The sequence below is a fragment of the Rhea americana genome, unplaced genomic scaffold (assembly GCF_003343005.1).
Source record: "Rhea americana isolate MKP2758 unplaced genomic scaffold, rheAme1 scaffold_101, whole genome shotgun sequence".
Classification (NCBI taxonomy): domain Eukaryota; kingdom Metazoa; phylum Chordata; class Aves; order Rheiformes; family Rheidae; genus Rhea; species Rhea americana.
In genome coordinates, this window is record NW_028185051.1 from 1,032,243 (window position 1) to 1,059,141 (window position 26,899).

Below are 26,899 nucleotides of genomic sequence, written 5' to 3' on the forward strand. Positions count from 1 at the left end.
CCAGTAGTGAGACAAGCTACAGGCTGTAGTTTTGCACTAAAGGAGCAGAACTGCTGCAGCTCCTGGAGGCAGAGGCAGGGTGAAGCAAATGCCTGGACAACTCAAACGATTGCCGAATCTCTAAGTTGATGGTGCTACTTTAACTTTGAGCAGCAGGTGGCAGTCGTGTAACAGCCTGTAAAATAAAGATAATGGCTTTGTTTCCCCCMAAATGGTCTTGTACTGTTTCCTGATCTTAGAGAAATGTGCGACTTACTTATTACTTACTTGAGGGGGAAGGGGGAACTGTACTACTTTAATACAAGAATATTGTAACACACAAATAGAATTTCAGGTGTTTATTCCTAAAATACAGAAGATACAAAGCCACAGCCAAACTTCAAAATGATAGCTGGACAGTTCTACCAGATAAAGCTACAGGAAAGATTTTTTGGGGCTTTTTTTTCCTTAATTCTATGTTTTTATGTTATCAGATTTTTACTCATAATTTATATTGCACTTTATACACTTAAAATGCCACCTTTCCTACACAACATCATATTGAAAATTAACAGTTAGAAAGGTGCAGCTGTTAACTTTTTTTTAAAAAAAAGTCCACACCATGTTCATTTTCAGGAGGGTTAGTTCTCAGTGAAATGGTCTGCCCATCCAGTTCCTGATGGGCCTGTTCACATGGATGTCAGAAACTCATTAAAATGCTCGCAACTGTACAGTTGAAAGTGTAAAATAGTATGTTTTCCTTCACTAATTCCCCTCCTAGCATATACATTATACTCCAGCAAGTTGCATAAGTGACAATATTAACCCACTTTTAATTAAGAGTGAATGGAATGTTATTCAYATAATGCCAAATCATGTCCTAAAAGCACAAAATGCCATAGCAAAAGTATCTTTTTATGCAGTTTTTCACATCATTTAGTATAGACAGACAACAGATAGATAAGTTGGTCTGTAACAATGCAACTGTGCTGTTCTGTCACAACAGTCATTCCTAAGACAACAACTTACAAAGCACACTTTCACATCAAAACTGGGCTTCAGAAGTTAAGGAGGGAGATGTTATAATGCAAGAAATACCTGAAGTACATTCTCAGGCCAGAACTTTTGACTGGTCCTCTTTCTTTAGTGCTATTTCATGCAAACAGCAAAGCTAAATTAAGAGTATAATCTGTCTAAGCCTAAAAACCTATGAAGAGCCAATGCAATAAGGAAGGAGGAAAAAAAGCCACACACACAAGACAAGGAACTTCAGCTCTAAGACCATTTGTTCAATAAGGGGAATATGAATCTATTTGATCATAACACGCTCGGTTCCTTCTTATTTCATCCCCACCTTGCAATATTCATCCGTCTTACATTTTTGTAGCACCATTTATTTTATCTTTTAGAACATTCTATTCAGCATTATATCCCAAGTGCAATACCCCCCCACACAATATACATAGTATATAACAGGACTTACTAGGCTTAAGTAGTCTTTAAAGAACTTTGTGTATTTCACAGTGTAGTACTAGTTCAAGAGAAACTTACTACATCCTGCAAGTTTAGAAATACCCAAAATCATTCCTTCGGAAAATGTCTGAGAAAAAGTGCAGAAACATGACCCTTGAGTTCTGAAAGACACSTGACAAGGCTGACCAGTAGGATACATCTGCTTAGTGTATCATGAGAAGACAGGCAGAGTGTTCAGGAAGATTTACAGGGGACTGAACACATGAGAACTACTAGCAGAAAGGAGGAAGAGATGTGTTTTTAGGTAAACTAATCCATGGACAATATTCAAYCTTGTATCTGAGGAATTTTCTCCCTTTTTTGGTAAATCCTTAGGTAGTCCTCCTGTGGCTATTTACATTCTGCAGAGCTTCAGGGGAAAATTCTCTGTGATGAGATGATCATCATGCAGAAGAACAACAATGTTAACTTCAAACTCTAAGGGAAGACGAAAAAATAAAAGGTTTCAGATTAATGTGAACTGCATCAGCAGGATCAGAAGCAGACAGTTCTTGCTCTCAGATGCATCAGTTCACAGAACTCTTCTATGCTGTTTTAATATTCAAGATTTTTCTGTAGCTAAGTAATACAACAATGCAGGGAAGAACAAGGTAGTCCAGACAGAACCTAATCACAGCATCTGAGACCTTGGACTAACCTTACAGAACCTGGGCTTGTTCTCCTCTACCAGGAGACTGGCTTGGGGTGTCCTTCTCAAAACAGTGTTTGTTGTTTAGAGGCAAATAAGGGGAAGAGTTAGAAAACAGACTCTGTCCAATATATGCTGACAGCATATTAATACAATATTCTAAGGCTATTTTGGCCTTTACAGAAAATGAAGTTAAACACCAAAAAAAAAAAAAAAAAAAAAAAAGAGAGAGAGACCTGCATTCAATGAAGAAATTTTCAAAAGAAAATTTACTCTAATATATTCTGTGTTGTTCTCAAAAGTACCAGGATCAGATCCATGTCTCTAAATGGCGATAGAATAGGAAATCAAGCAGAGTTAACAACTGCAGAGAACCAAAATATGTAATGATATAATAATGTTATTGTTTTTCAGCACCTTCATAACAGGATATGAAGGTTGATCTTATAAACAAAAGTAGATATTTATTATCCTAACAGTAGCAATTTGTCACTGTAAGTACTATGTAATAGCTAGAAGTGTTAAATGTAGACTAGAATAAGCAGTAAGAATATTATTGCTTATTTCAGTGCAAAATCACTGTATAGAGCATGTGCAAACATGCTCCTGAGAAAACAGGCACTCAAAGCTGAAAAATTAGTTGTATGCATTTGTCCAAAGGTAATGCAGCACGAAAGGGAGAAGCTTCAGCTGGGAAGGATCCTAAGAGTACAGACTCCTAACTCGAGTCTGATGCAGTTACCACCACCACCAAATTCCAGAAGAAAGAATGGTAGAACAACAGGTTATCATGGAGGATTTCTGCAATTATTATTTGAACAAATGAGAAAATGTGACTTGTAAAGCAGCAGAACAGAAGTTGGTATCTGGGAAAGGAAAACAGGRACCTAGATTTTAGGTGTCTGTTAAAGAAAATGCTGGATTGTGGGAAAAATAAGCAGAAAGAATTGGCCTGAAAGATCAAGAAAGCAAAGTTACATACAGTTGTACTGTTGAGTCTGTGCAGCAAGAGAATGGAAAACAAAAAGGAGAAATAATTAAAAAAAAGGAGATCTCAGTGATTAAAAAAAAATAAAATAAAAAAGGAGGAAGCAATCATCTTGCCATTTTCTTCTTGGGCTACTGTTCCAATGCTTTAAGTATTTAATCACACTTCATTTTTTTTGGCAGGAAAAAAATAATTACCTGTCACTATRCTACTGCTCTAGTCCTTCTATCATATAACTCTATTAGTCAGAACTAACTTAACAGTTTCATAACTGTTTTAGTTAAGAGTATTGAGCTCTTTTCTCAATCTGTAAAAAATGAAGAATACCACAATACTGTTCAGGGAACCTCTGCAGGAAAACATTTTCTTAGTTTTTCTTGCAATGCTGACAGTGATTTTTCTCACTATCTGCCAGAAGCTAAAGTGAAACTAAAAGCTTGAAAATTTCAAGTGGAAGATGCCAGTACAACACACATACTTACCAACTTTGAAGTTTGTCGTTTCCAAGGTAGGGCAAGTGAACAACCTGGGAAACACCATGTATATCGGAATTGGTAGGCCCCTGCAGATATCCCCGTCAGCAATCTGAATATTCTGAATCTCTGTGGCATCTCTGGCATAACCCTCCGCGCATCCTGGTGAAAAGGGAGAGAATCAGAAGAGAGGAAGGGGCGGGGAGGAAGGAAAGCAACGGCCAAAATCCAAACACACAGATTTACCAGGGAATAACCTCAACACATTTTGTCCTTTGATATAACTTTATATATCAGCGCTCCTGAGTTAAGGATCACAGAGATCATTTAAATTAACGCTTCGACTATTCTACCTGAGGTGCAAAATGTTTTTCTTTCTCTAAACAGGTCTTTTCAACTGTATGACTTTTGACAAACTTGCACATTTAAAGAGTGCAAGTATTTTGTTAATTATTGCCGTCTATACACACATTATATTTATAGAAAAACTTACCACAGGTTTCCACACGTACTAACTGCAGTTCAATGCTTTTGACTGCAGCTTCTGCATTCTCCACTACCAGTTCCCCTGTTAATGGCTGTGTAATGATGCAGTTTGTAGAACTGAGATGACCTCTGATGAGAAATTTTGGAAGTGAGGCTCTCTAGAAAGATTGGGGGGAGGGGGAAAGGAAGGGGAACAAAAACAAACCATAACTATAACAGTATAACAGCAGAGAATGCTGACTGGTGGTGGTGGKGGGGGAACAACCTTACAGAGACAAGGATGAAAAGTTACCGAAATATGCAGAAAAGTTAYAAAATCAAGAACTTTTACTTGAGGAATTTCTGAAGTAACTTATTTAATACACATTTTTAAGTAGGCATCYTTATGCAGATGCATTAGGATTTTATCTTTTACCAACTTTCTGAAATGCACCCTTCCAACTAACTCCATACGTAGGAGCTATCCATTCTGGAATGATCTGACACAACCTGGATACTACAGTTTATCCAGAAATTAGGAACTACATGGTGAAAGAGACAAGCTGGCRGGAATGAAAAGGATGGTCAGGTTGACCAGTGTTCTGAAGAACAGCCTTTTGCTTTTGTTTTGTCAAAGATTACAGTAAAGACTATCATTTCAGTGATTTTCACAGCATTTTAAACTTATCTCTCACGGTTACTATTGGGAGGGAAGAAAAGGACATTTAACACGCTCATTTAATTTAAGATGTACTGTATTGCGTACTGGTGCAAGACACCAGTTAAAAGGCTCGACAATCAATAAAGATTGTAATTTGATTGCAGGATCACACTTYTAACAGTCTTTTAACAGCAAGCACATTTCTTATATAATAAAAAAAAGCAAACCACAATGCTACTGACACTCAGGTCATCATGGCTGGATGCTACCGACTTACTAACCAGTTGCAATAGGAGATAAACAAGCAGTAAGAATAATGGATTGAGGATAACAGTCTAAGTTTCTGCAAGTCCATAATCAGTTACTGTAAGAGAATGCAGTGGGGTTCTTGCTTTGTCAGCCCTCCTTTTTATTTTATTTTATTTTTTTTTAGGCCAACAGGCGTCACAGGTATTTTCTGCCAGCAGAGAACCTCCTATTGCAGAAGCTCCAGCTACATTTCCAGGTCTGGCAGGAAGCACACGGAAACAATCAAGTTTTCCACCCACATCTTCAGCTCATTTTTTTCACCATTCAACTTTCTCAAAAGTCTTCAAACTTCATGCTCCAACTTTCTTTTTCTTTTACAAATATTATTGCTCTCTTTCTTCTCAGGTTTTTAGGTATTGATACCAGGTTGACATGTTGACATTACCCTCTACCTTCCAACCACCTCTTTCACACTTGCTTATGGCTTCTAGTTTCCTTGCCCATGTATCCATGGGCTTCTTCCAAACCAAYTCTTTGAAAGTTTCTTCCCCAATCCAGTTGTTCTACTTCCTAGTCCTAGCTGCCAGAAGCAGTGGCAGAAAAATTCTCTTCAGCTAYTGTTTCACACAGATCCCCAACACCTCTGCAGAATGTAGCATTCTGCTCAAAGTAAGTCTTTGGGGAAAAAAAAAAAAAGAGGTATCTTCATGTGCTTAGCAGGCTTGACTTCATTCGGGTATTTTCTCCTAATGGAAATAACAAAAGTTACATCCCTGACAAAATCTCTCCATCATATGAGTCCTACGATACATTACTTTACTTAGGTTAGTAAAATGCCCTTACATTACCAAAAAGCTCTTTTATTGTATGATCTCTAGCAGGTTCTTCTCATCACAAATGTTAATGAACATAGGCTTATTTCCCTGCTACACAGAGACACCTGTAACTATCCCCTGAAATGCAGTGCTCAGGGCCTAAGAGACAGACATAAAAGGAACTTTCAGAACCAGAACTCAAAGCCATTTTCTTCAAATCTAGTCTACAAGACTTTMATTTTTAAAGGCCTATTTTCCCTAGAACCTTACTACTCTTGTCAGTGTTCTAGGCATTTTATCCTAGCTAGGTCTTCTCTCATGAGATCTATCTTTTACACTCTATTACATAATCCTGAAAAATGAGACTCAAGAACATGCCAGTTAATCTACTTTGTTTTTTTTCCATCAAATCTTGTTGTGCTTTGCTAATGAAAATYGCCTGATTGGTTTTCCAGTGGTCTTCTACAAACTAGAGTTGTGAGCAGAAAAGCAGAGAACTGAAATTTTAATATTTTAAAATATCCAAAATCAATGACTTTTCCATTTCTACCTATAGACCCTTGTCCACCAGATAGGAACTTCACRCCCATGCATTTCTCACAGAGGCAGAGCAAAAAATGTAATACCACTGCTTGTACTAACGCACAGTKCAACACCATTTTTTAAGACGACTTCATGATTAAACACCAACATCTTTCAGAGCACAAGTTTTAGAATCTACTTTTTGTGGTTATGTATTTGAAATAAAGAAAGGAATGTGGACTGCTATTAAACCTAAGAGCGAGCTTGTAATGAACAGGACTTTCTCAAGAGGCACATCATTGAATCTTTGCTAAGCAAAAGGGTAGAATATTAGAAGACAAAAATATTTAAATGGAAACATGGTTCACTGCAAAAGAGCAGACTGCTAACAGCTTAGTATTTAGGAGCCATTTCAAAAATCATTTTACCATCAAGAATAGCTATTACATCTTTATACTTGAAAATGTATGCTTTCAGTGTGCATCAGCCTCTAGGGACATCAAAGGCTGCAGAATACTAATTCAGCCAGGAGAAATGGTTGATTTTCAAGGATTACCTCCTCCATACTCAAGAGTGGTCTATCCTGACATGCAAGAAGTCAAACAAAGATGATGGGAGGTCTGTATGGATGAACACGGAGCTCCTGACAAGTAAAGACATTAAAAAAAAGTAGTAACAAGAGTTGGAAGCAGGAACAGGTGACTCAGGGGAAATATCAAAACACTATTCACRCTATCCAAGTGTGCAGGGATGGGGTTAGAAAAGTCAAAGCCCTCCCGGAGCTGAATCTGGTGAGGGTTGTGAAGGGCAACAGGAAAGGCTTCTTTAAGTATACCAGCTGCAAAAGAAAAACGATGGAAAATGTGAGTTCACCACTAAAATAGTGGGACACCTGCTGACAAGAGATATGAAAAAGGCTGAGGTATGTAGTGCCTTCTTCCCCTCGGTCTTTATTGGAAAGATTTGCTTCCAGGAACCTCAGGCCCCTAAGATCAGTGGGAAAGTCTAGAACAACGACGACTTACCCCTGATAGAGGAGAATCAATTTAGGGAATAAACAAAGGGGACATAYACAAGTCCATGGGGCCTGATACTTGCATGCCTGAGTACTGAAGGAGCTGGCCAATGTCACTGCAAGGCCATTCTTGATCATCCGCGAAAGGTCATGGTTATCAGGGGAGGTCCCTGAAGAAGTCATTCCTATCTTCCGGAACGAGGATCTGGGGAACTATGGACTAGTCAGCCTTGCCTCAATTTCTAGGAAGGCAATTGAGCAAATAAACCTGAAAACCATTTCAAAACATGAAGGATAAGAAGGTGATTGGGAGTAGTCAGCATAGATTTGCAAGGGGTTGGTCCCCCCGACCAACCTGGCAGTCTTCTACAAATAATGACTAGCTTGATGGATGAGAGGAGAGCAGTGGATGCTGTTTATCTTGACTTTAGCAAGGCTTTTGACAGCATCTACCCTAACATCCTCACTGCCAAACCGATGAAGTACAAACTAGAAGTATAGACTACATAAACTGACAGTGAGGCAGACTGAAAACAGGCTGAATTGCTGGGCTCAAAGCATTGTGATCAGTGGCATGAAGTTCAGCTGGAGACCACTCACCAGGGGTCAATGCTGGCCAGTATTGCTTAATATCTTCATTAATGACCTAATGACTTGCTAATCAGCAAGTTTGCAGACAAGACAAAATTGTGAGGAGTGGTCGATAGAGCAGACGGTTGCACTGCCCTTTCTGAGGGACCTTTGACTGGCTGGACAAATGGACAAACAGGAACCTTGTGAAGTTCAAAGGGAAATACTAAGTCCTAGACTTGGGGAGGAATAATCCTATGCACCAGTTCAGGCTGGAAGCTGACAACTGGAAAGCAGCCTTTTCTGGTAGTCCTAGTCCACAAAGTTTGCATATAAGCCAGCAATGTGCACGTGTGGCAAAGATGGCCAACAAGCATCCTGGGCTGTATTGGGAAGAGCAGCCAGCAGGCTGAGGGAGGTGATTCTTTCCCTCTGCTCAGCACTGGCGAGACCACCTCTAGGTTACTGTGTCCAGTTCTGGGCTCCCCAGTACAAGGAGGACATGGACACACTAGAGGAAGTCTAGTGAAGGGCCACAGAAATGCTTAACAGCCTGGAATATCTGACATAGGAGGAGAGGCTGAGAGAACTGGGACTGTCAGCCTTGAGAAGAGATGGCTCAGGAAGATCTCATCAACATGCTCGGGAGGTAGTAAAGATGTAGCAAGACTCTTCTCAGTGGCACTCAGTGGCAGGACAAGAGCCAATGAGCACAGACTGAAATATAGGAAGTTCCACTGAACATTAAATAAATAATAATAATAAAAAGTAAAATAGAAACAGAACAGCCACAACTTTTTTTCTTAAAAAAAAAAAAAAAAAAAAAAAAAAAAAAAAAATCACACACTGTGAGGGTGATTGAACACTAGAATAGGATACCCAGAGAGGTTGTGGAGTCTCCATCATTGGAGGTATCAAAACTCAACCTCACCCTGAGCAACCTGCTCTAGACAATCCTGCTTCTAAGCAAGGCGAGGCTCGACTAAATCTCGAACTCCCTTCCAACCTCAATGATTCTGTGATTTTGTGAATATGCAGAGTAAGGTCAACACTGGCCATTGAATCAACCCAATGGCTGATCAAGATGTTTGAACTGAAGCTTTGAGAAACCATGGAAGAGCTGATCCAACTTCAGAAGTCTAGAATTAAGTGAATTGGATGCAAAAGGGAGAATTAAAGCAGGAAATGCTCATTTTGCTGCCATCTTGCACTCAAAGATGGAAAAACTCCTTAACCATTACTGAAGTTGCACTTTGTATTAGTCACACAACCAGAAGACAACAGACAAGATTACTGCTTAAAAAAGTAAGAGAAGAAAAAAAAACAAAACAAAGAAAAAGAAAAAGAAAAAGAAAAAGAACTGATTATCTACAGGGATACTTTTAATCATTATTTTCTTGCTCTCATTCAGAATTACTTGAACAATTTTATATATAAAATAAGAAACTTACCTCTTTAACATTCTGCAAGGTTTCAGGAGTAATTGTAAAGTCTACTGGGCTTGGCATCAGCTTCCCTTTCTGTGACTAAAGAGCAATGAAAAAGTTAAACTGTAAACTATACGATTTACAAGCCATACCGACTACTAAAAAAAAAGTCAAAGTCAAGCAATGTTGGCTAGGCTGATTTTCAGGACTGTTAATACTGAAAGTATGCATCTATGTAATAAAGAACTGATGTTTCCTGCCTTCATTATTAATAATATTGTCTTAATTCAAGTCACAATTCTGAATGTGCAGAAAATGGACTGCATCAAGTTTTGATTATTGTGTTTGCCACTGCAATAAACCACAGCAAGATCTCCATTCATGAATCAATGGCATAAGCCCTACCTACATTGAAAGTCAAAAGGCTGACACCTGCAAACTACTTGGAAGAAAAGAAATAATAATAAAAAAAAATCACACAACCCACTGCTAATCTTCTAAAGCACATCCTGGAATACTGGATTGTAAATACATGTCAGTAATTACCCACCAACCACGATTCATTTTTTACTTGTAATATTTACTTCACTATTACTATTTAGCAAATTTATTCAAGCAGGGGAAATTATAAGTAAGCTTAGTCCATTATTCTGAATGTGTTCTCTAAATTCTCCCTCTCCCCTTTGTTATCTGTGAACACTCTAAACTCCCTCCCTCTTCCATTCTACCTGCTGCCCTTTCAAAAAAGCAGTTTGTGTCTCTTAAGCCATCTTCAAATTACTAGGAGATCCTCAGTTGATGGAATCTAGTAGAGCGCTGCTTTTACAATGTTAGAGTTATAGCTTCTTTAGCCTGGAGTACTTTCCAGGCCTAGTTTTGTTTTCTTTATATAGTTAGTTCTCCCGTACTAGATGAGCCATTCCGAGGGTAGATTATTATAGTTTTTAGTATCTATTTACACCTTTTATCACAAGAAGAGAAAGTTAGTTTGTACAAAAGTGGCTGAATGGGCTCTGAGCCCTGCTGGGATGGCAGCCCATACACTGTATCAGCAAGGCGGCAGGTCACACGTTTCACTTACTATTCATCGACTGGATCCTTATCTCAGTGAGGCACATTGTTTTCCCCTGCACCCCACACGTAAAGTAAGTGTCCAGTGCACCATTCAATTATGAGATCCCCAGCTGCGCACGACTGAGGGCTGGTAGAGTGCTAATACCAATGGGCTTAACTCRAACCCCCAGTTAGGATTTACTTTCACTGCTTAAGAATTCAAAATAGCTTCTGCTGCCCAGCTGCAAGATGGAAGATATTAGCAGAAAGATTGACTGTATTTTCCTGTAACTGACAAATTCTGGCAAAGAATAAGGTTAAAGGAAATGGTACATTGAGCACTGACAGTGAGAATTRTATGTTCAGTAAAACCTCATTAATTCACCCTGACTGAGAGATTCGGCATGATTTACTGACTCATGATCTAACAAGTGCTATAYTGGGAACAAGAAATAAAACCAGGAAACTGCATAATATGTAATTTGTTCACTATTTTGACAACTGTGGTTTACTTATAATATAATAATGGACCAATATAAAGTAGAATAACATATTATAAAATAATGAAATCTTACCAATAGGAGACCTCTATATAGCACCTAGCTAAATCTTTGAAAAAAGTACTGCAGAACTAAAATAATACATTTTCACCATTATTTATAAGAAAGACAAAATAATCTAATGCTTTAGTGTCCTGTTACAGAGTTCAAAAGAATGATGCAAACAAGTATGTTCTAGCAAGTTCTGGATGGTAAAAAAGACATATTTAATTAGACCTGCACAGTCTGTACTGGTATCAGATGCTCTGGGCATGTGTGTAAGCCAATATAAACTAAAAACAACAAGCTGAGACAGGAACCTCTAAATTACAAATGGCAAAGCATTTCTTGCGAGACAGACAAATCTCATCCCACAGTGATACTGCCGCAGCAGGAAGGCTGTCTTCACATTGCTAACTGCAGGATTTGAAYATTAGTTACCCTGGATATCTGAACATATTGCCAACAGCGGGCTTGCTCAGCAATACTAAGCTGACAAACTTTTTTCCAACTTGATGCACTCCTAACTTTGATATTTGAGTTAATGTTCTAAGCCACAGTTAATCATCTCAAGAACAGGAGCTAGGTGTTTTTTCTTTACCAATGCACTCCCGCTTCTACAACAGGCATTGAGGGTGCCTGGAACCTTTGGCTACGAAACRCTCAGATTACCTGAAACAGTGGTTAGAAGAACAGTGTAGTAGTTATCTTCTAAAGCCACCACTGTCTCAGAAGTGAAAAGAATGAACAATAAAATGAATACAAGCATCGTATATCTAAATCATACTTGTACCAGATAAGACTTCTCTAAATGAAGGAAAAAAAAAAAAAAAGATGTGTAGTTTTATTTAGAAGAAACACTCAGCAGAGGGGACATCCTTGTTCTATTGAGTGTTTTTGTTTTGTGGGTAGCTTCTCTCACTCATTCACATCACATGCATTGCTATTACAAGTTATAGTACTGTTACTTTTTTTTTTTCTTAAATGAACACCACTGCTGAAGTTTACTTTAAATGAGAAAAAAAATCCATTTCATACTGTTAACATAAACCATTCTTACCAGTGAGTGGACAATGAATTCACAAGTTTTAGTTAGGTCTTTTGCCAACAGAGAACGTCGCATATCACATCGTAGAGTATACTGGTAAAAACAAGATAAAGGAGAAAAGGAGAGCCTTAATTAAGATTTCTTCCATCTCTATTAGTTTTTCTTCTTTGTTGTGTATGTGCAGAAGGTTGCTGGTTATTTATATCTAATACTTCATTTACAAGAGATTAATAGGTAACATATATACCAGTGATGGGTGGAAGGGGCATAGAGGGAGAAGATAAGAGACATACAATGATTTTAGATGCTCTCAAATGAAATAGTGTTTGTATTTACTGTCCCATCATCACTTGGGGTTACACAATAACAGCCTATGAGATTTAGGGACTAATTCACTGACAGTAATATTTTTGTGGGGCCYGAGCACCCAAGTTGCATTCAGTTAAGACCAATTATGGCACTGCTCACCATATACTGGATAAGTGATCATCAACAGGTAAGATATATTCACATTTACATTTGCTATAAAATTAAATTTAATCGTGGTAACACTTACAAGCTTATTTAGTAAGAATTTGCCTTTAACCATACAAGCTGACCTTAAAAGCAATGTACAGGAACTCAGGGAACAAGGTTAATTTTGCTGATAACTTCTCAATAGCTTGCTGCCAATTTCCTCCCTCTTCCCCCCCTTGTTAAAAAGGCAGCCATAAACCACTGACTGAGAAATAATACGATCTTTGTTAGCACAGTAGCCATGCACATCACCATCTGTAATATATTCTTTCAATGTCCTTAGAGAACTTTTTTCTATATTCCCTCTTTATAAGTGAGGAACTGGCAAACACAGGTATGCTCAAACTAAGAGATTTCTAGTCCAGGCATTCTCACCACTTATATTCTTACTTCATTCTCACCTGAATATGCCTGGAAGAATGAGACCAGAGAGCACACCTCCCTCCCTATCAGACTATCCCCTGGTGTGCAAACCTTTTGAAGCTGCACTGCATTACAAGTTCCCTGGTCTGAAATAAGGGGGCACCAGGACAACAGGAAAACCACCTTCCTTGCAGTTTGGCCCACAGCCTCCCCATCAGTATTTAATTAGAAGATCACTGCATGAGAACAGAGACTTGAATCTTAATACTCAACTCCCAGCTAGCATATTAATCACTAGATGAAGAAATAGAGGCTTGCTTTTAAACTGCACAGGACTCRGATAGATGTCTCTGAAGCTGCTCTTAAATAGCACCTTTAGTTACTCAAATGTCAAATGATAAATAGTRTACTGTTTGTAGTATATTCTTCCATTTCTTGGTTTGAACTGATAACAAATACAAACAAGGTAGAAAGCAAATGAACTCCTTTGATTTATTTAAAACTCAAGAAACATTTTTAAACAATTCAAACCCARCTTCTAAATAGTTCCCCAAATTCATCTATGTGTCTGTTTTATGAGTTACCATTGCACCTTAAATAGCTTTGGGAGAGAGTATATTTTCATCTTCAGGGTGCATATGGAGAAAAATAAAAAACACCCACAGATGCTGTTTTTAAACATAATCATTAACCTTTTAATTACAAACTTTTAATTACAGTTCATTCTCAGGTTGTAAAAAGAAGCTGGGCAGATGAGAGAGAATGACAAAAAACAAACAAACAGAACAAATATTTACCATTAAAGCATACCTTAAAACAACTGATATCAATCAAAGGCAAGTTATCTGGATTATAGAAAGCAACTCAACCTGTTTAGCACCATTTTTGACATACCTACCACAAACAACAAATGTTACATTAGGAAAAAAGCCAAGACTGAAAAAAAAGTGATATGGGAAGTATTGAAAATAACATCTGAATGTAGGCAAAAAGGGAATTTCTTCGTCTTGGGTGCTGTCAGCAGTATATGAAGTTAAAAGATTGTCATATATAAAATACATAGGCTAAGCAATATCCTGCTGGAGGAAAGATGGCGGGATAGGAAGAGAGCACACGGCTTCGAGTATCTGCATTTAGAAACGCATTCAATTTGCTTCTGAATTAACCAAAACTCTGCTGAAAACTGGAAAATTCTAATGGACGTTGAAGAATGTCACACAYAGTAATTTGGAGCATGCCAGTGACCTGAAGGCAAAACTAGATATAGAATGGTAAATCAGAACTTTGAAAGCCGAGTGCCAGATCTTTAGACAGGGTTTTCTTGCAAGGGCAAAAAAATATCATCTGCTTGACTATGTCAAAAATCATGAAAAACAGGATCATTATTTCCTCTGTAACAATAGAAACAATAACAAAACCAAAAAAAAGTCGCAATGAAAACACCGCAACAGGCAAGACACATTCAGACAAGACTAGAAGTTTTATTATAGTGATAATAATTATTTATTCAAAATATAAAGTTCCCAGATGGGCATACAACACACAGCTTTCTCTGGCATGTAAATCCTTCACACTCTTGCAAAGTAGTGTGCTAGCTAGATGCAGCTAATATTGCTGAATTGGAAGCCAACTGCACAAGTCTGTAACAATACTTTGAAAGTATACTTAACATCTAAAATTTCAACATCATCTCTAAGGAAGTAACTAAAAAGATGTCTGGTAAGCATCAAAAACATCACCTCACTAAAACATTATTTTGAAAAACAATGAAAAATCAAGGTCTAGACAGACTGCATATTGGATAGAAGTGTTTCATCTGAGACTTTTCTACCACTGCCACTTCTTTGTAGCCCAYGAAAACAATGTCAGGTTTAAGGAGTTTAAAAAGAAATGAATGTCTGCTTTTACGGGGTGAGCTAACAATAACACATACATTCAAGAGTTGGGAACACTCCCCCCTTTCCGCCCAAAACAAACAACTACCCTTTGGTGATCTTTAACCAAAAAAAAGTAAAATCTCAAAACTCTGTTTCCACAGACTGTTAAGACTGTACTATATACATAGGTCTGGGCAGAAAACTTCACTCCCCATCTCCACAAGAAGGAAATAATTTGTTTTTGAAGATGCTATGTGCTCTCAGCACTTTGATTCGAGTCTTCATTATAAAGTTACACAGACATACATTTGTTTTCATAAAAGTAAACAGCGCTGCAGCTTTTATTCATGAAGGGAATAGATACAGCTGAATAATGGATAAAATGTGACTACTGCATAAGGAGTGGTCAGATATGTTACAACAGTTCTGACTTAAGGTATTTCAGGCAAGRTATCTTGTAACTGTTCTACTTATGTCATCTTCCCTAGGATAATTACTCAATATGGAAGGCCTGAAACAAAAATTTTGGAAAGAATGGAAAGATTTCCTCTAGGTGGAGGATGCTTCTGACAAACGAACACAAGAAATCAGACTCTGAACGTGAGGTAGTTTTGCTCCAGTAGGATTTGTGTCTATGTCTAACATGGATCTGGTTAAGTGGGCCCACTTCATTTTTAATATTTTAAAGTATTATTAGCAGTAACCAGTTACTAACTAACTAATCTAACTGAAACTAGATTACGAGTACATTTATTTTTGGCCCTGTACTACAGAGTGTCTACAATAGGGGAAATACAACTTCTTTCACCATAAAATCAGAACTAGATGAAAATATCACACTAACCATGTAAGTAAGATTTCAGTTTCATACTGTATCTGTAAGAGAACTGTACAAGCTTTAACCAGTGCAGCAAATATTCTGTCCTTTCTCAATCTAAACTCTCCTTTTTGCACTGTGTTCTTAATTCTTTCCTGCACTTCCTATGTTACATTTGATCATTTTCATCAGCCATCATACCATCAACTATCGCAAAGAAAAAGCTTAAGGTCCCTAGAAAGGAAAAGGAAAAGTAAACTGATACTGCAATAACCTTAAAAAAACAGCAATATATCAGTGGGACTCAGATCCTAGGATGGCTGCATTTAAGGAGTGTTAACTATAGGCAGTGTTGACTTCTAGGAGCTGAAAAAAAGGTAATAAGAAATCACCTATAGAATGGACACTGTAGGTTAATGTAAAATGTGTTTTTTAATCCTATGTTAAGTTATATCCAGAAAATACAGTATACTTAGGAAAAATAAAGAGGTGCCTGAAAGCTACTTACTTCAAAGGATCGCTAACTTTCTGTTCACTCTTCAAATTGACAAAAGCAAAAATATTTAAGACATGCACTATGAAAAGAGAACTTTATCAGTTGTAATTTCCTCTACTTCTGCAGAATAAAAGATGCTTTAGAATACACTCAGTAGATCAGATTTTTATTTATGGATATGACTGTCTTACCTGAATATTAACAAAGACGCCGTGATATGTCTCATACAGAACTTTGTTGCCTTTCACATGCAAGGGAAACTCGAAAGGGATTTCTGTTTTGCCACTGGGCAGTTTTCCTGGTTTTACCATTTCAATAGTGCTGTTAATAATTTGAATAGGCTGCAAAGATAAATATTTAAGAGGTTTAAGTTGAAGCAGATGATAGCTTCATGATTTCAAAAAGAACCMAAAACATCCACTAAACTAACAGACTTCCAGTGTTTCCAAGAATTCAAGCATTTCTTTCTGTTATGCAGACCTCCAACCTTACAATGAAAAGAAATATTAAGAATGCTTTTCCTCAGGAGAATCATTTGTGATCTATTTTATAGCTGTGTCAAATGAATGGTTAAACATATTTAAAGAGTTAAACAGCAGTCTCAAGCACTTTGGAAAGCATAGCTACATTTTCCAAGTTATGACTCTTAATAGCAGCAGTAGGAATTGACAAGTGTATGTACGTGTCAGCTGAACAGTTGGCTATTTGCTTCCTCCCTTTTTCCCCACCCTAAAGACCTATATTTAGCACTAGACTCACTGTAACAACAGTTAACTATGATTTCACTTTTGACTGGGGAAGCCTGCCAATCCTCATGACAGATGCCTACATAAATACAAAGAACGAGAGGGCACAAGACTGAACTCCAGTCACATCGTAGATCTCGGTGGTGGCCGCATAGAGGAAAAAAAAAAAAAAAAGTAATATGAGAACGAAACAGCGTACATATCCAGTACCGTATTGCTATTAGCATTTCGGTTTTCTCCAAGATTTTTATTTCTTGCAAAGTTACTTTTAAGTTGCTTCAAACTCCCATTGATAAGAGATAAGAACTGCTACAACTAAAATAGTTATTACTTTTATGAGATTTAATGAGATGAAAGCTGAATGTTCCTCGCATTTATTCCAACCTGTGCTTTCAATATGGGAAAGAGCAATGACTGAACCAAGCTAAAAGCTCACTGATACTAGAAGTAGCAGCTTCATTCCATGTTGCTCTACTTTTGTGCCAAACTGGACATTGATCTGACCTGTCGCTAAGGTAAACCAACAAACTGGCTCATCAGGAAGAAAAAAAACAAAACAAAATCTATTACCAAACAAAAATTGAAAGTGCCCCCTCCCTTTCTGCTTGTCTAATAAAATGAATCAGCCAGAATGAGCAAAAATAAAGCAGTAGAAGCAGTTCTGATCGAAAACAATGGGTTAGATGATTTTAGCCCATCTTAGGAAACATCAAAAAGAAAGTTTTTCTTTATTTCCATAAAGCTCTTCTTTCTTTCTTAGAAGAAAGCTAATCAACAAATATAGACCTCACGCTTGCAAAAGGGATGCAACATTGTTAGAAAGAGGCACACTCAGTGCAGCTTTGCCTTWAGATTCCACTCCCCTCTCCTCCAGAATCTTTCCTTTCTGCTAGACTAGGACAGAAAAGTTTTGCTTCTACTGGTTTTCATTCATGGGCTGATTATTCAGACTGTGAACAAATCAACTAGGATACAAATGAAGACTGCTCCAAAAGGCTCTGCATTGATGCTATGCCAACTCAGGCAAACTACTTTGCAAATATAGCTATGCTGCCTCTAAACATAGCCAGCCTTGCTGTTAATCAGTATAGCACCTTTGTGTGGAGCCTGAGATAACTTGCCCTGCTAGATTCCAAAAACCAAGTGCAGAGACAGGTCAAGAGTCTAGACCACACTTCCAAAACCAGAAAAGCAGTAAAAGGGCCTTTGAGGACTTTCGCAGGCAAACAATTTGTGTACAGTGTCACACTGCATGGAAGAACCAGTTCAGGTCCTATTATGCTTAATACTACACACTCTCAAAGGCTCTGCAGAAACCAATGAGATGACAATCTGGCACAGAAGTTCCACTGAACTCGTTTGCTTCAAAAATCATACCTTTTCTCTCTCTCTTTTTTTTTAACCCTGCTCCTTCAGTACATCCTCCGGTAACCATACTACTTATGTTATTACATTTCAGCTCTAAAGAAAGTCTTGCATCTAGCACATGCTGCTGCCCCAAAATGTCATGGTACAGCGCTAGATAATGCTGAATTTTCTCTGATTTCTATCATTCATATATAGCAAAGGGTTATAACTACCTGAAAACTATTAAGGAAAGATTTAAGAACACAGACAAAAATATTCCGCTAAAGATATTAACCTGCACAGGTCTTACCTTGACAGAGTTATAGAAAGCTTCAAATACACCCACACTTTTGGCACTAAGCTGCAGATTTACTGATCCTTCCATTGTTAACGAGATACCTTGGTGCTGGACTGTGTCTTTACTTGTTATGACCACAACTCCAGAAAGAATTTCCTAATAGGAGAAAAGACAACAAGAAAACATGTGTTTAAATACATTTCTTCTATTGTTGTTATTCTGACTGTAGTGGCATAAGCAGCGTGCCGATTTTCAGACAACTCAAGGAAACTGTTCCCAGAAAACAATTGAATCTTGTCAGAAAAGACAAATATTGACGATGAAAGCAATGTGAGCAAAAGACCTTTGTACTTCAAAATTGTGTCCTTTAAAATTAACTCCYTAGCTATTCTCTTCCTTTCACAAGTCTGAGTCTGAGCTTCAATATACTTTCCAACGCTTTATTCTCCAAAAAATTAAGAATAACCTCATTAACAACTATCAGTTCAATCAGTAGTAAACAAGTCCCATTTCACCTGTTAGAAAGAAATCCCAAGAGGAATTTACTTGAAGAGTGGGACAGTCAGCCACAGGAAATGCAAGAGAAGGCACAACTGTAGAAGACATGGCCAAGCTGAACACAAKGCCAGCATCAAGAGTGGAGCAGAAGAGATCAGAGAAAGTAGCTCCACTACAGAAGCAGTGAAATGGGATACACTCAATTCAGGCTACATGAGAAATGGTTTAAAAGTCTATCTGAATCTACGAGACAAAGAGATCAAGTATCACTCAGAGATATGTCACTTCCCATTAAGAATGTTTGGTCTACAAAATTACTTTTGCACAAGAACACAGCATCTTGGAAGTACCAATCTAGAAGCGCTCTCACACACACAAAATTAACCCTAGGGAAGCAATGCAGTTCACTTTACACACTCTACAGTTTATTCTTCCCTTCTCCTACAATATAGGGTCCACTCCAATTTGATGTTCTATGTCAAACATTCATATGCATCTGGAAGCAGCAGCAAGTAATTTGAGGACTAAGTTTCTTTTGACCAGCCTTTTTTTCCTGCTGGATGAGTTACGCTCTTCGCGCTTTCACAAGACTTGCAAAACAGATACAAACTACAGATCATTCCAATCATCTACTAGCTCACACTACTTTCTCCACATTTGACCAGTTAAAATTAATCTAGTTAYGTACATCTCTGACAAATGGTATTTGAATTTTGCCAATCTTTTGTCTTTACGAGTGGTACAGCATGACAATACAGCAAACAGGTTTGGCTGTTTGAAGCAAAACAAGGCAGCAGTAGAACATGAAGCATCACGGAGAAGGCTGAAATACTGCGAGTCTGAAAAGAGGACCTGCAGCAATTAGCAAAGGCCAAGAACAGGAGGCACAAGCACAAAAGGACAGTGAAGAAAAGCTGACCCAAATACTGTATTACTTCGCTAACAAGGCTTTAATTAGTACATGCAATTAGGTTATTGCATCAAAAATGAGCACAGTTGAACTATAAGCAGCAAGGACAATCCTGAACATATGAACTCCTTTATTTAGTAAGGCCAATCTCCTACCACACAGCAACAACCTATTCTCAAACTATTATCTACATAGTTTCGCACTGAAAGGTTGTATGTATTTGGGGCAAACTGGAGAACTGCTTGAGGTTAAGTATCAATTTTTCTTCTAACATTCAACGTCTCCTAAGAATTAAAGGACAACTCAGAACCACATTCTAACACAAAGTCTTTAAAAATCATCGGCTTTGGACAGTGAGGAGTGTCAACAAAAGATGTTATATTTTTTACTTAAACTGTTTATGTAACATGTTACGAGCTTAAGTTATATTTCAAGTTAATGTGTGCAGGGAAGCCTGCTATGTCTCTTTTGAAGAGCTCCCTTGTCCCTTTTTGTGTGAAAATTGGGTCCTCTCTAAATACAAAGCTGTCAGCGTGCTTGTACTTCCAAGAAATACAAATCAAAGAACTAAAATAAGCTTATTAAGATGTTCAAATACTTATGAACATCATAGCCAGCATTCAACTTATGACAAAGCTTTCTCTTATATTTGCAAATGTTACATGATATCACTTTATATAATATTAGCTAGCACAGTTTTCAGTCCATATCAAAAGGGGTTCGTTTATCTTTAATACCATGAAATTAAGAGGACCAGGGAGAGTGTCACCACTAGAATTAAGCCTCAAATATGACAATGGAATAACTTAGTCAATTGCTTTCATATGTGTTTTTACCTCCACATTTGCTAGGGGCTCCACACGGCTTCATTGTGAGATGATAAAACATCACAAGACGGAACTAAGCAAGCAGAATCCTACAAAGAATTGCTCGTCTAAAAAGAATATCCACTTAGTGAAGGCCAGTATATTATGTGAAATAGGGATAGAGGAGGAAGGTACATAGCCTAAACTGCAACCAGTAACATTTATGTAAGAATATTATCTCAGTTTCATGACTCCCAATAAGCTGTTTAGCTTTCTGTTGTCAGTTCCTTACTGCTCAAACACGCACATGAAGCCACCAGAAAGATGGGTACTTTCAAAGCTTAAATCTCAGGATGACCATGTACATCATCTGATCCAACAACATAGATCCTTGTTTCTCTAGTTCCTGGATAGAGTTACCCAAGTCTGGCGGCTGAGGACTGGAACAATCAACAACATGAAACCGTGCTGAGCAGCTAGGAAAACTGAAAAGCATATTAAACGAGGCAAACCGGTATTTACACAATTCAGAGTGTCTGAATTGTGCTATACATAGTTTTCAGAGAGTAATGTTCCGAACAGTCTAATGCCAGTTAGAAAAGTCTGGCATTTCTCTAGTTCCACTCTATTCCCCATATACCCATGGACTTAAGCTTCTCATTATTTTGGTAGAGCAGGAGTCCATGTTCAGCTGGTTACCCAACAAGATGCCTTAGTTTCCTCTCAGATTTCATTTTCCACATCACAGGCCCTTACTTTTAGAACTATGTGCATATATTTGGCAATGTTAAGATTCACATTAAGTTCATATAAGTTATATTTACTAAATATTCTTGATCATTTTTGTCACTTTGTTACTCTACCCACTTGAGCCACCTGTAAATTTTAACTATATTTTCTTCTGATTATTGACAGAGAAACCGATCACATTCAACATAAAAAAAAACTGAGAGACACAACTAACTAGTCATTAGATGCTCTAAAACTGTAAAATTCAGATTTATTTCTAAATCTGATTTTTCACTTAAAAAAAAAAAAAGGAAAGGAAAAGAAAGGAAAGGAGTTTCTTCTGGGCCAATTCTGTCTTAAGAGTATTTCACACTCACTTGTCATTAAAAGCCTTAACTGACGTTAACTATGGCATCACTCTTTGCGCATTGTATTTTTCAGCCCTTCCAGCCTACATGCATCTTAATTGTCAGCCTCAGACTAACTGCCAYRGTCACTCCCGTTATCCTGTCCAGGYTTCCCACATAAAGCACATCATCAGCTGTGCCAGTCCCCTCATTCCCCCAGCGTTCCAGACACACACAGACACACACTCTTGAATGCAGATTTTCTGTTCCTACATATCTAAACAGTTTTGCTGTAGCAAGCTTTATTTTGATATTAAAGAACTGTTATATTTTGAGCCATTTTATTGCCTTTTGTGTTTTTTAAAATCCCARTCACGAAGGAAAAGCACCGTACCTTTAACTCTAAGTCTTCTTATTCTTTTTGATCCAAGAATTAGCAAACTTGGTTTAAACAAATTACTTTAAATTGTGAATCTAAATCATATTTTCTCAAATGAAGTCTGGAGAAAACAAAGCTCTTCCATATGCTGAGTTGACCTTTAGTTTATCCAATTTGTAACAATTATGAATAATGAATATAGACATYCCTTACTGTTTATTAATGTTATTTAAATTAACTTCCTTTTAAAAAGCAAAAACTACCACAGACTTGCCTAATGCCTATCTAATAAWTTATGTTCAACTTTTCCTAATTTAAAAAGACTAATTAATATAGAAGSTAAGAACAACTACAAGTATAGTTGTTAGTTACCAAATACCTAGTAGTAAAAAAATTTTTAGGAAGTGAAGAGACTTCAGCTTAGTACAGGGGAGTGCTCCAAACAACAAAAACACTTAAATTCAGCTGGATTTAACATAGCAGTTGGTTAACTGAAAACAACTGTTTTCGTAGAAATGAATGGACAGCAGCTAACTATAAGATGCATCCTCTAAAGATATATGTATAACTCATATCACTCTTTTTTGCCCTTTTATGGAGAAGCTTTTTTGACTATATCTTGTTTCTGCTCTTGTAACTTAAACACACTTTTACTAAATMCTGGTCAACCACAAAAATGTACGATGGTGTTAAAACTTGTACAGTTATCATGTAGCCTTTGCTAGTATTTATCTTCTGCTGAAAACTATTACTGGTCTAAAACAAAAATAAGTGCAGCAGAATTAATTAAGGTCAATAACACAACTTTTGTATGCAATATTTTGCAGAAAATAAGCACACCTGACTCTGAACTATAGTGCTTCTTATGTTCCAAGTCAAATTTAGAGGGATGCACTGAAGTCTATAATCAAGCCTCAAGCTCAAAATTAGGAGAATTAGTTTTCCCTTGGTAGCATAAGAAAGAAGCTGCAAACTTACATTGTAATAATTTACTTTAAATGATTTTTCTTTCTATTTATTATAAAATGTGATCAAAGATTACAGAAATATCTTTAAACTATTGATTTTTTAAATAGGTTATAAAATACTATAATCAAAAGTTTGCACATTTAGACTGCTTTTGATGGAAACCAGCAGCAAATACCAGAAGTTTACTTCAGCCATTTGTACAACTCGCAGTTTGAGGCTCTTGTTTAGTCTTGCTTCATGCTAAATAAGAGTCCCATCTGAATCATCATTTGCTAATTTGACACAATACTAAGATTTTCATCTCTCTACTGTTACTTTTTCCTCCACATCCAGCACAAGTCCATTCTGATACTGATCAGATCAGATATTCCTTCTTCTACCCTACTTGAGAAGAGATTCCTAAGAGGAAAAGAGTATCTTCTGTTATATTTGAAACTCAAAGCTTGGCTGTCACATTCCTATGCACAGTGAATAGGCAACAGATACACAGAAAGATCTGTTGTGCAGGAATACCCAGTTCACAGAATTTAGGCTATGACTGTAGTCATTTTAATCTAGCAAAAATTAAAACTGCCACTAAAAGGTGCAGCCTTATTATCTTGTGCTAGTGCAGTTCTCACATAGCTACAGAACTGACTCAACAGATTTTGCATGTGCACGTGTTGTTTTTGTTTTTCGAGTATCCACCAGCCAAATACTACCCAGGTCCCTGATCTGCTTTACTAGCCGATAATGTCAGCTAAAGAGACAGCAGAAACTGAATGTTTAAGAAAGAGAGTGGCATTACGGAGTTACGCTGGACTAATCATAGTTGAATGCTTTGATTAACGTTGCCTGAAATCTTTAAGTTATGACATAAAAGGCTCAATACATTTTAACAGTTTTTTGGTGCTATTGTGTTAAGCTGTTACAGCCATAACAAAGAGATTACTATACCAGTGCATAAATTTAGACATCACCTTCCTTCACATCCAAATGCAGTTTTAAGTAAATTAGGAAAACAAAGATAAGTCACAATAACTAGCCTTATTGCCTTCAAACTAATAACCAGGCAGATACGTTGGGGTGAACTACGATCTTTAAAGGAATCATTCGAWCTTCATTTTCAAGTACTGCTAATGAAAGTACCGAAGCTATTATTAGCATAGCTGATGTCACTGAAGTGTAGAGCAATCACAAAATTCCTTCAAAAAGAAAAGCTAAATACATTCCATGCTTAATTAAAAGGAAATTTGTAACTGCTTGTCTGTGCCTAAGGAATTTTTATCAATAATTCATGTATTTTTAGCACACAGCTCTCATCATCACTCGTATCTCCAAATTTCAGATCCAGTCAATGAACTAAAATTATAAACCTTTTCACTTGGAGCTAAAATAGAAGCAAACAAACAATACTGACAGATATACTTACTATAAAGTCTTATTTAATTTTGACTTAATGACAGAAGACATACCCCTTCCATGTAATAAACTATATCCAGTTCACAGTGATTTAAAGCAAGTCAGGTGGAAAAACTGAAGACAGACACAGCATTATGACACTGAAATAACTAAGGACCATCCAAACACGTGTGTTAACAAAGCAGTGCCAGAGAGATGTGGAACACAGTCTTTGCCACTTTGATGTCATACCTAAAGGGATGTGTTCTTTGCAAAACAATAATTTACCTTGAGAATCATTTTCTAGATAATTTGACAACTGCAAAACAGATGCTGAGTAAGTTCCATACAAACTTGTTTAAAAGAGTTTTTCATCAATAAAAATATTCAAGGAATTGAAACATACTGTATACACTGCAACAGCCAAACTACCAATGTATGGAAAAAGCTGTGTGAAAATGATTCCAGGTATGGTGGGAGTGTGTGGCTGAACAGATAACCCCCAAATTTTACCTGAAAACTTCTGATTGAATAATATATTTTCTGGAAAAACAGCAATAGAAAATAAATCTTGAAAACAGAGCCAAATGATTTCTTAAGAACTGTTGCTAAATTTTCTGCAATGAGAAAAAGCCATAGCATTTATTTTTTTCCTTTGAACATAACTGCAAAACTTGAAGTAAGTACAAACACTTTATCACTATTAACAATTACATGATTGGAGGAAAAAARGGAAAAGAGAAAAAAAGAAAAAGAAAACCTTCAAGAATTCTCTCTGTTCCCCAATGAAGAAGAATAGGTCTGCCCTTGCCTAAATATTGTATCTAAGAGGAGATTTCCCATCAGGTACAAACAACAGCCTATGACATTTTCACATTTCTTACAGTGTGTGAGAACACTTACAACATTATTGCAAAAGTTTGTAAGAGCAACTGGTAGTTTCTGTATGGTATATCAAGCCTCAGTACTGCTGCAGTACAGAAATACCCACAGCTGATGCTACATTAACCTATAGGTTACCTCCTGTCACATTTCAGAAGGCCTCACTTCTTCCTTCCTGAAGCTTCACTGCCCTCCCCAAAGACATGTTAGTAGTACTTACATGGTATTGCCAGTCTAGCTATGGGAAAGAGAAGGACCAAAGAACTGCCAGAGTAGAACTGTGCTGCRTGAGGCCAGTGAGAACTGTCCTGAGCAGGAACATACAGGGAAATCTGCAGTATCAAGTCAGCCACTGAGCAGTTACCAAAGGTACAGAGACACATTTTCCTCTCACAGAGTCCCCWCCCAAAACTCTTCAGGACTCTCTCAGCCGAGCAGTACATCTCAACTAAGCAGCATCATAGGACCCAAAATTTAGAAAATATTTGCCTACTATTAGTGTTACACTGAAAGTCCCCATGTATTATCAAAACAGTAACTCGCTGAAACAAGAGATCAAATCAACCTCAGAAACCTTTCTAAAGGAGCAGGGCTGAAACAAAAAAGCCCTCCAAAAGCTCTATCACCGCGTAGGCAGGCCAGTGTGGTCTCCTGCTGTGCCTCAGGGCACTTGATAACGAGAACTGCCGCGAAACAGAAAACTTTCGTTACGAAGAGACGGACAACGGTGAACAACTTCGCCTGCMGAGGAAGCACCGCCGCCCTTCAGAGCAGCCCGGAGGTTCAAAAGCATGATGCCAGTACCCCCTGCCGGCAAAGCCCCAGCGGAAAGCAAGCAGCCGGGACACAGCCTCCGGCCGCCGGCGGGCAGACCCAGCCCCCGCTGCGCCCAGCAGCGGCCACCGGAACCGGCGGCCACCTCTGCGGCCGCACCCGGCTCCGCGGCACCCTTCCCGCTCCGGGTCGGGCGCCGAGGAACCACGAGGGGCTCCGAGCCACCGCTCCCTCCTCCCCCCGCCCCGCCGGCCGCGGGGAGGCCAACGGGGAGCTCCGTCCCGGTAGCGGCCGCCGCAGGAGGAGGAGGAGGAGCGCAGGGGCCGGTCGGTGGGTGAGGGGCTTCGGTTGGGACCGTTAGACGGGGCGGGGGCGGACGCGGCACCGCGCGCGCGCGCGCGGCCGCACTCACCCCGCAGTGATAGACCTTGTTGGCCCGCTTGATCTTGATGTCCAGCGCGGTGCCCATCGCCGCGGCCGCGCGCCGTCACGTGGCCGCGCAGCGCCCCGCCCCTCTTCCTGGTCACGTGATCTCTCTCTTTTCCCCCCCCCCCCCCCCCCACTGGGAGGAATTCCCCCCGCGCCCGGGGGGGGGGGGGGGGGGAGGGGGGGGGGGGGTGTCTGTCCCATGAACATCCGGGTCACCAACGGCGCCGCTTCTCAGCTGCTGACGCCGTTTACCGTTCTGCTCCGCCCGCTCCCCGGTAGTCATAGCAACGAGGGCGCCGGGTGGGGCGGGGTCTTCCCGTCCGGCACGTCGGAGCCTTTCTATAGCGGCGGCGCCGAAGGGGGGATGGAGC

The 26,899-nt window shown here is 38.5% G+C and overlaps 1 protein-coding gene across 2 annotated transcripts; it reads right to left on the reverse strand.

Moving 5' to 3' along the window:
* Nucleotides 1-323: 323 nt before the first annotated feature.
* Nucleotides 324-26,652, reverse strand: VPS26C (VPS26 endosomal protein sorting factor C). Of its 2 annotated transcripts, none has more exons than XM_085304834.1 (8): nt 26,512-26,651; nt 18,438-18,581; nt 16,226-16,375; nt 11,978-12,058; nt 9,350-9,424; nt 4,095-4,245; nt 3,611-3,763; nt 324-1,929 (listed from the first exon to the last, which is right to left on the reverse strand). In XM_085304834.1, exons 1-8 carry the CDS (start codon nt 26,566-26,568, stop codon nt 1,847-1,849), a joined length of 894 nt encoding a protein of 297 aa, XP_085160960.1. In that variant the 5' UTR covers nt 26,569-26,651; the 3' UTR covers nt 324-1,846. The 2 variants fall into 2 exon arrangements, with proteins under 2 accessions (XP_085160960.1, XP_085160961.1); XM_085304835.1 differs by lacking the exon at nt 324-1,929 and adding an exon at nt 2,436-2,464 and having other exon boundaries at nt 26,512-26,652.
* Between the last annotated feature and the right edge of the window lie 247 nt (nt 26,653-26,899).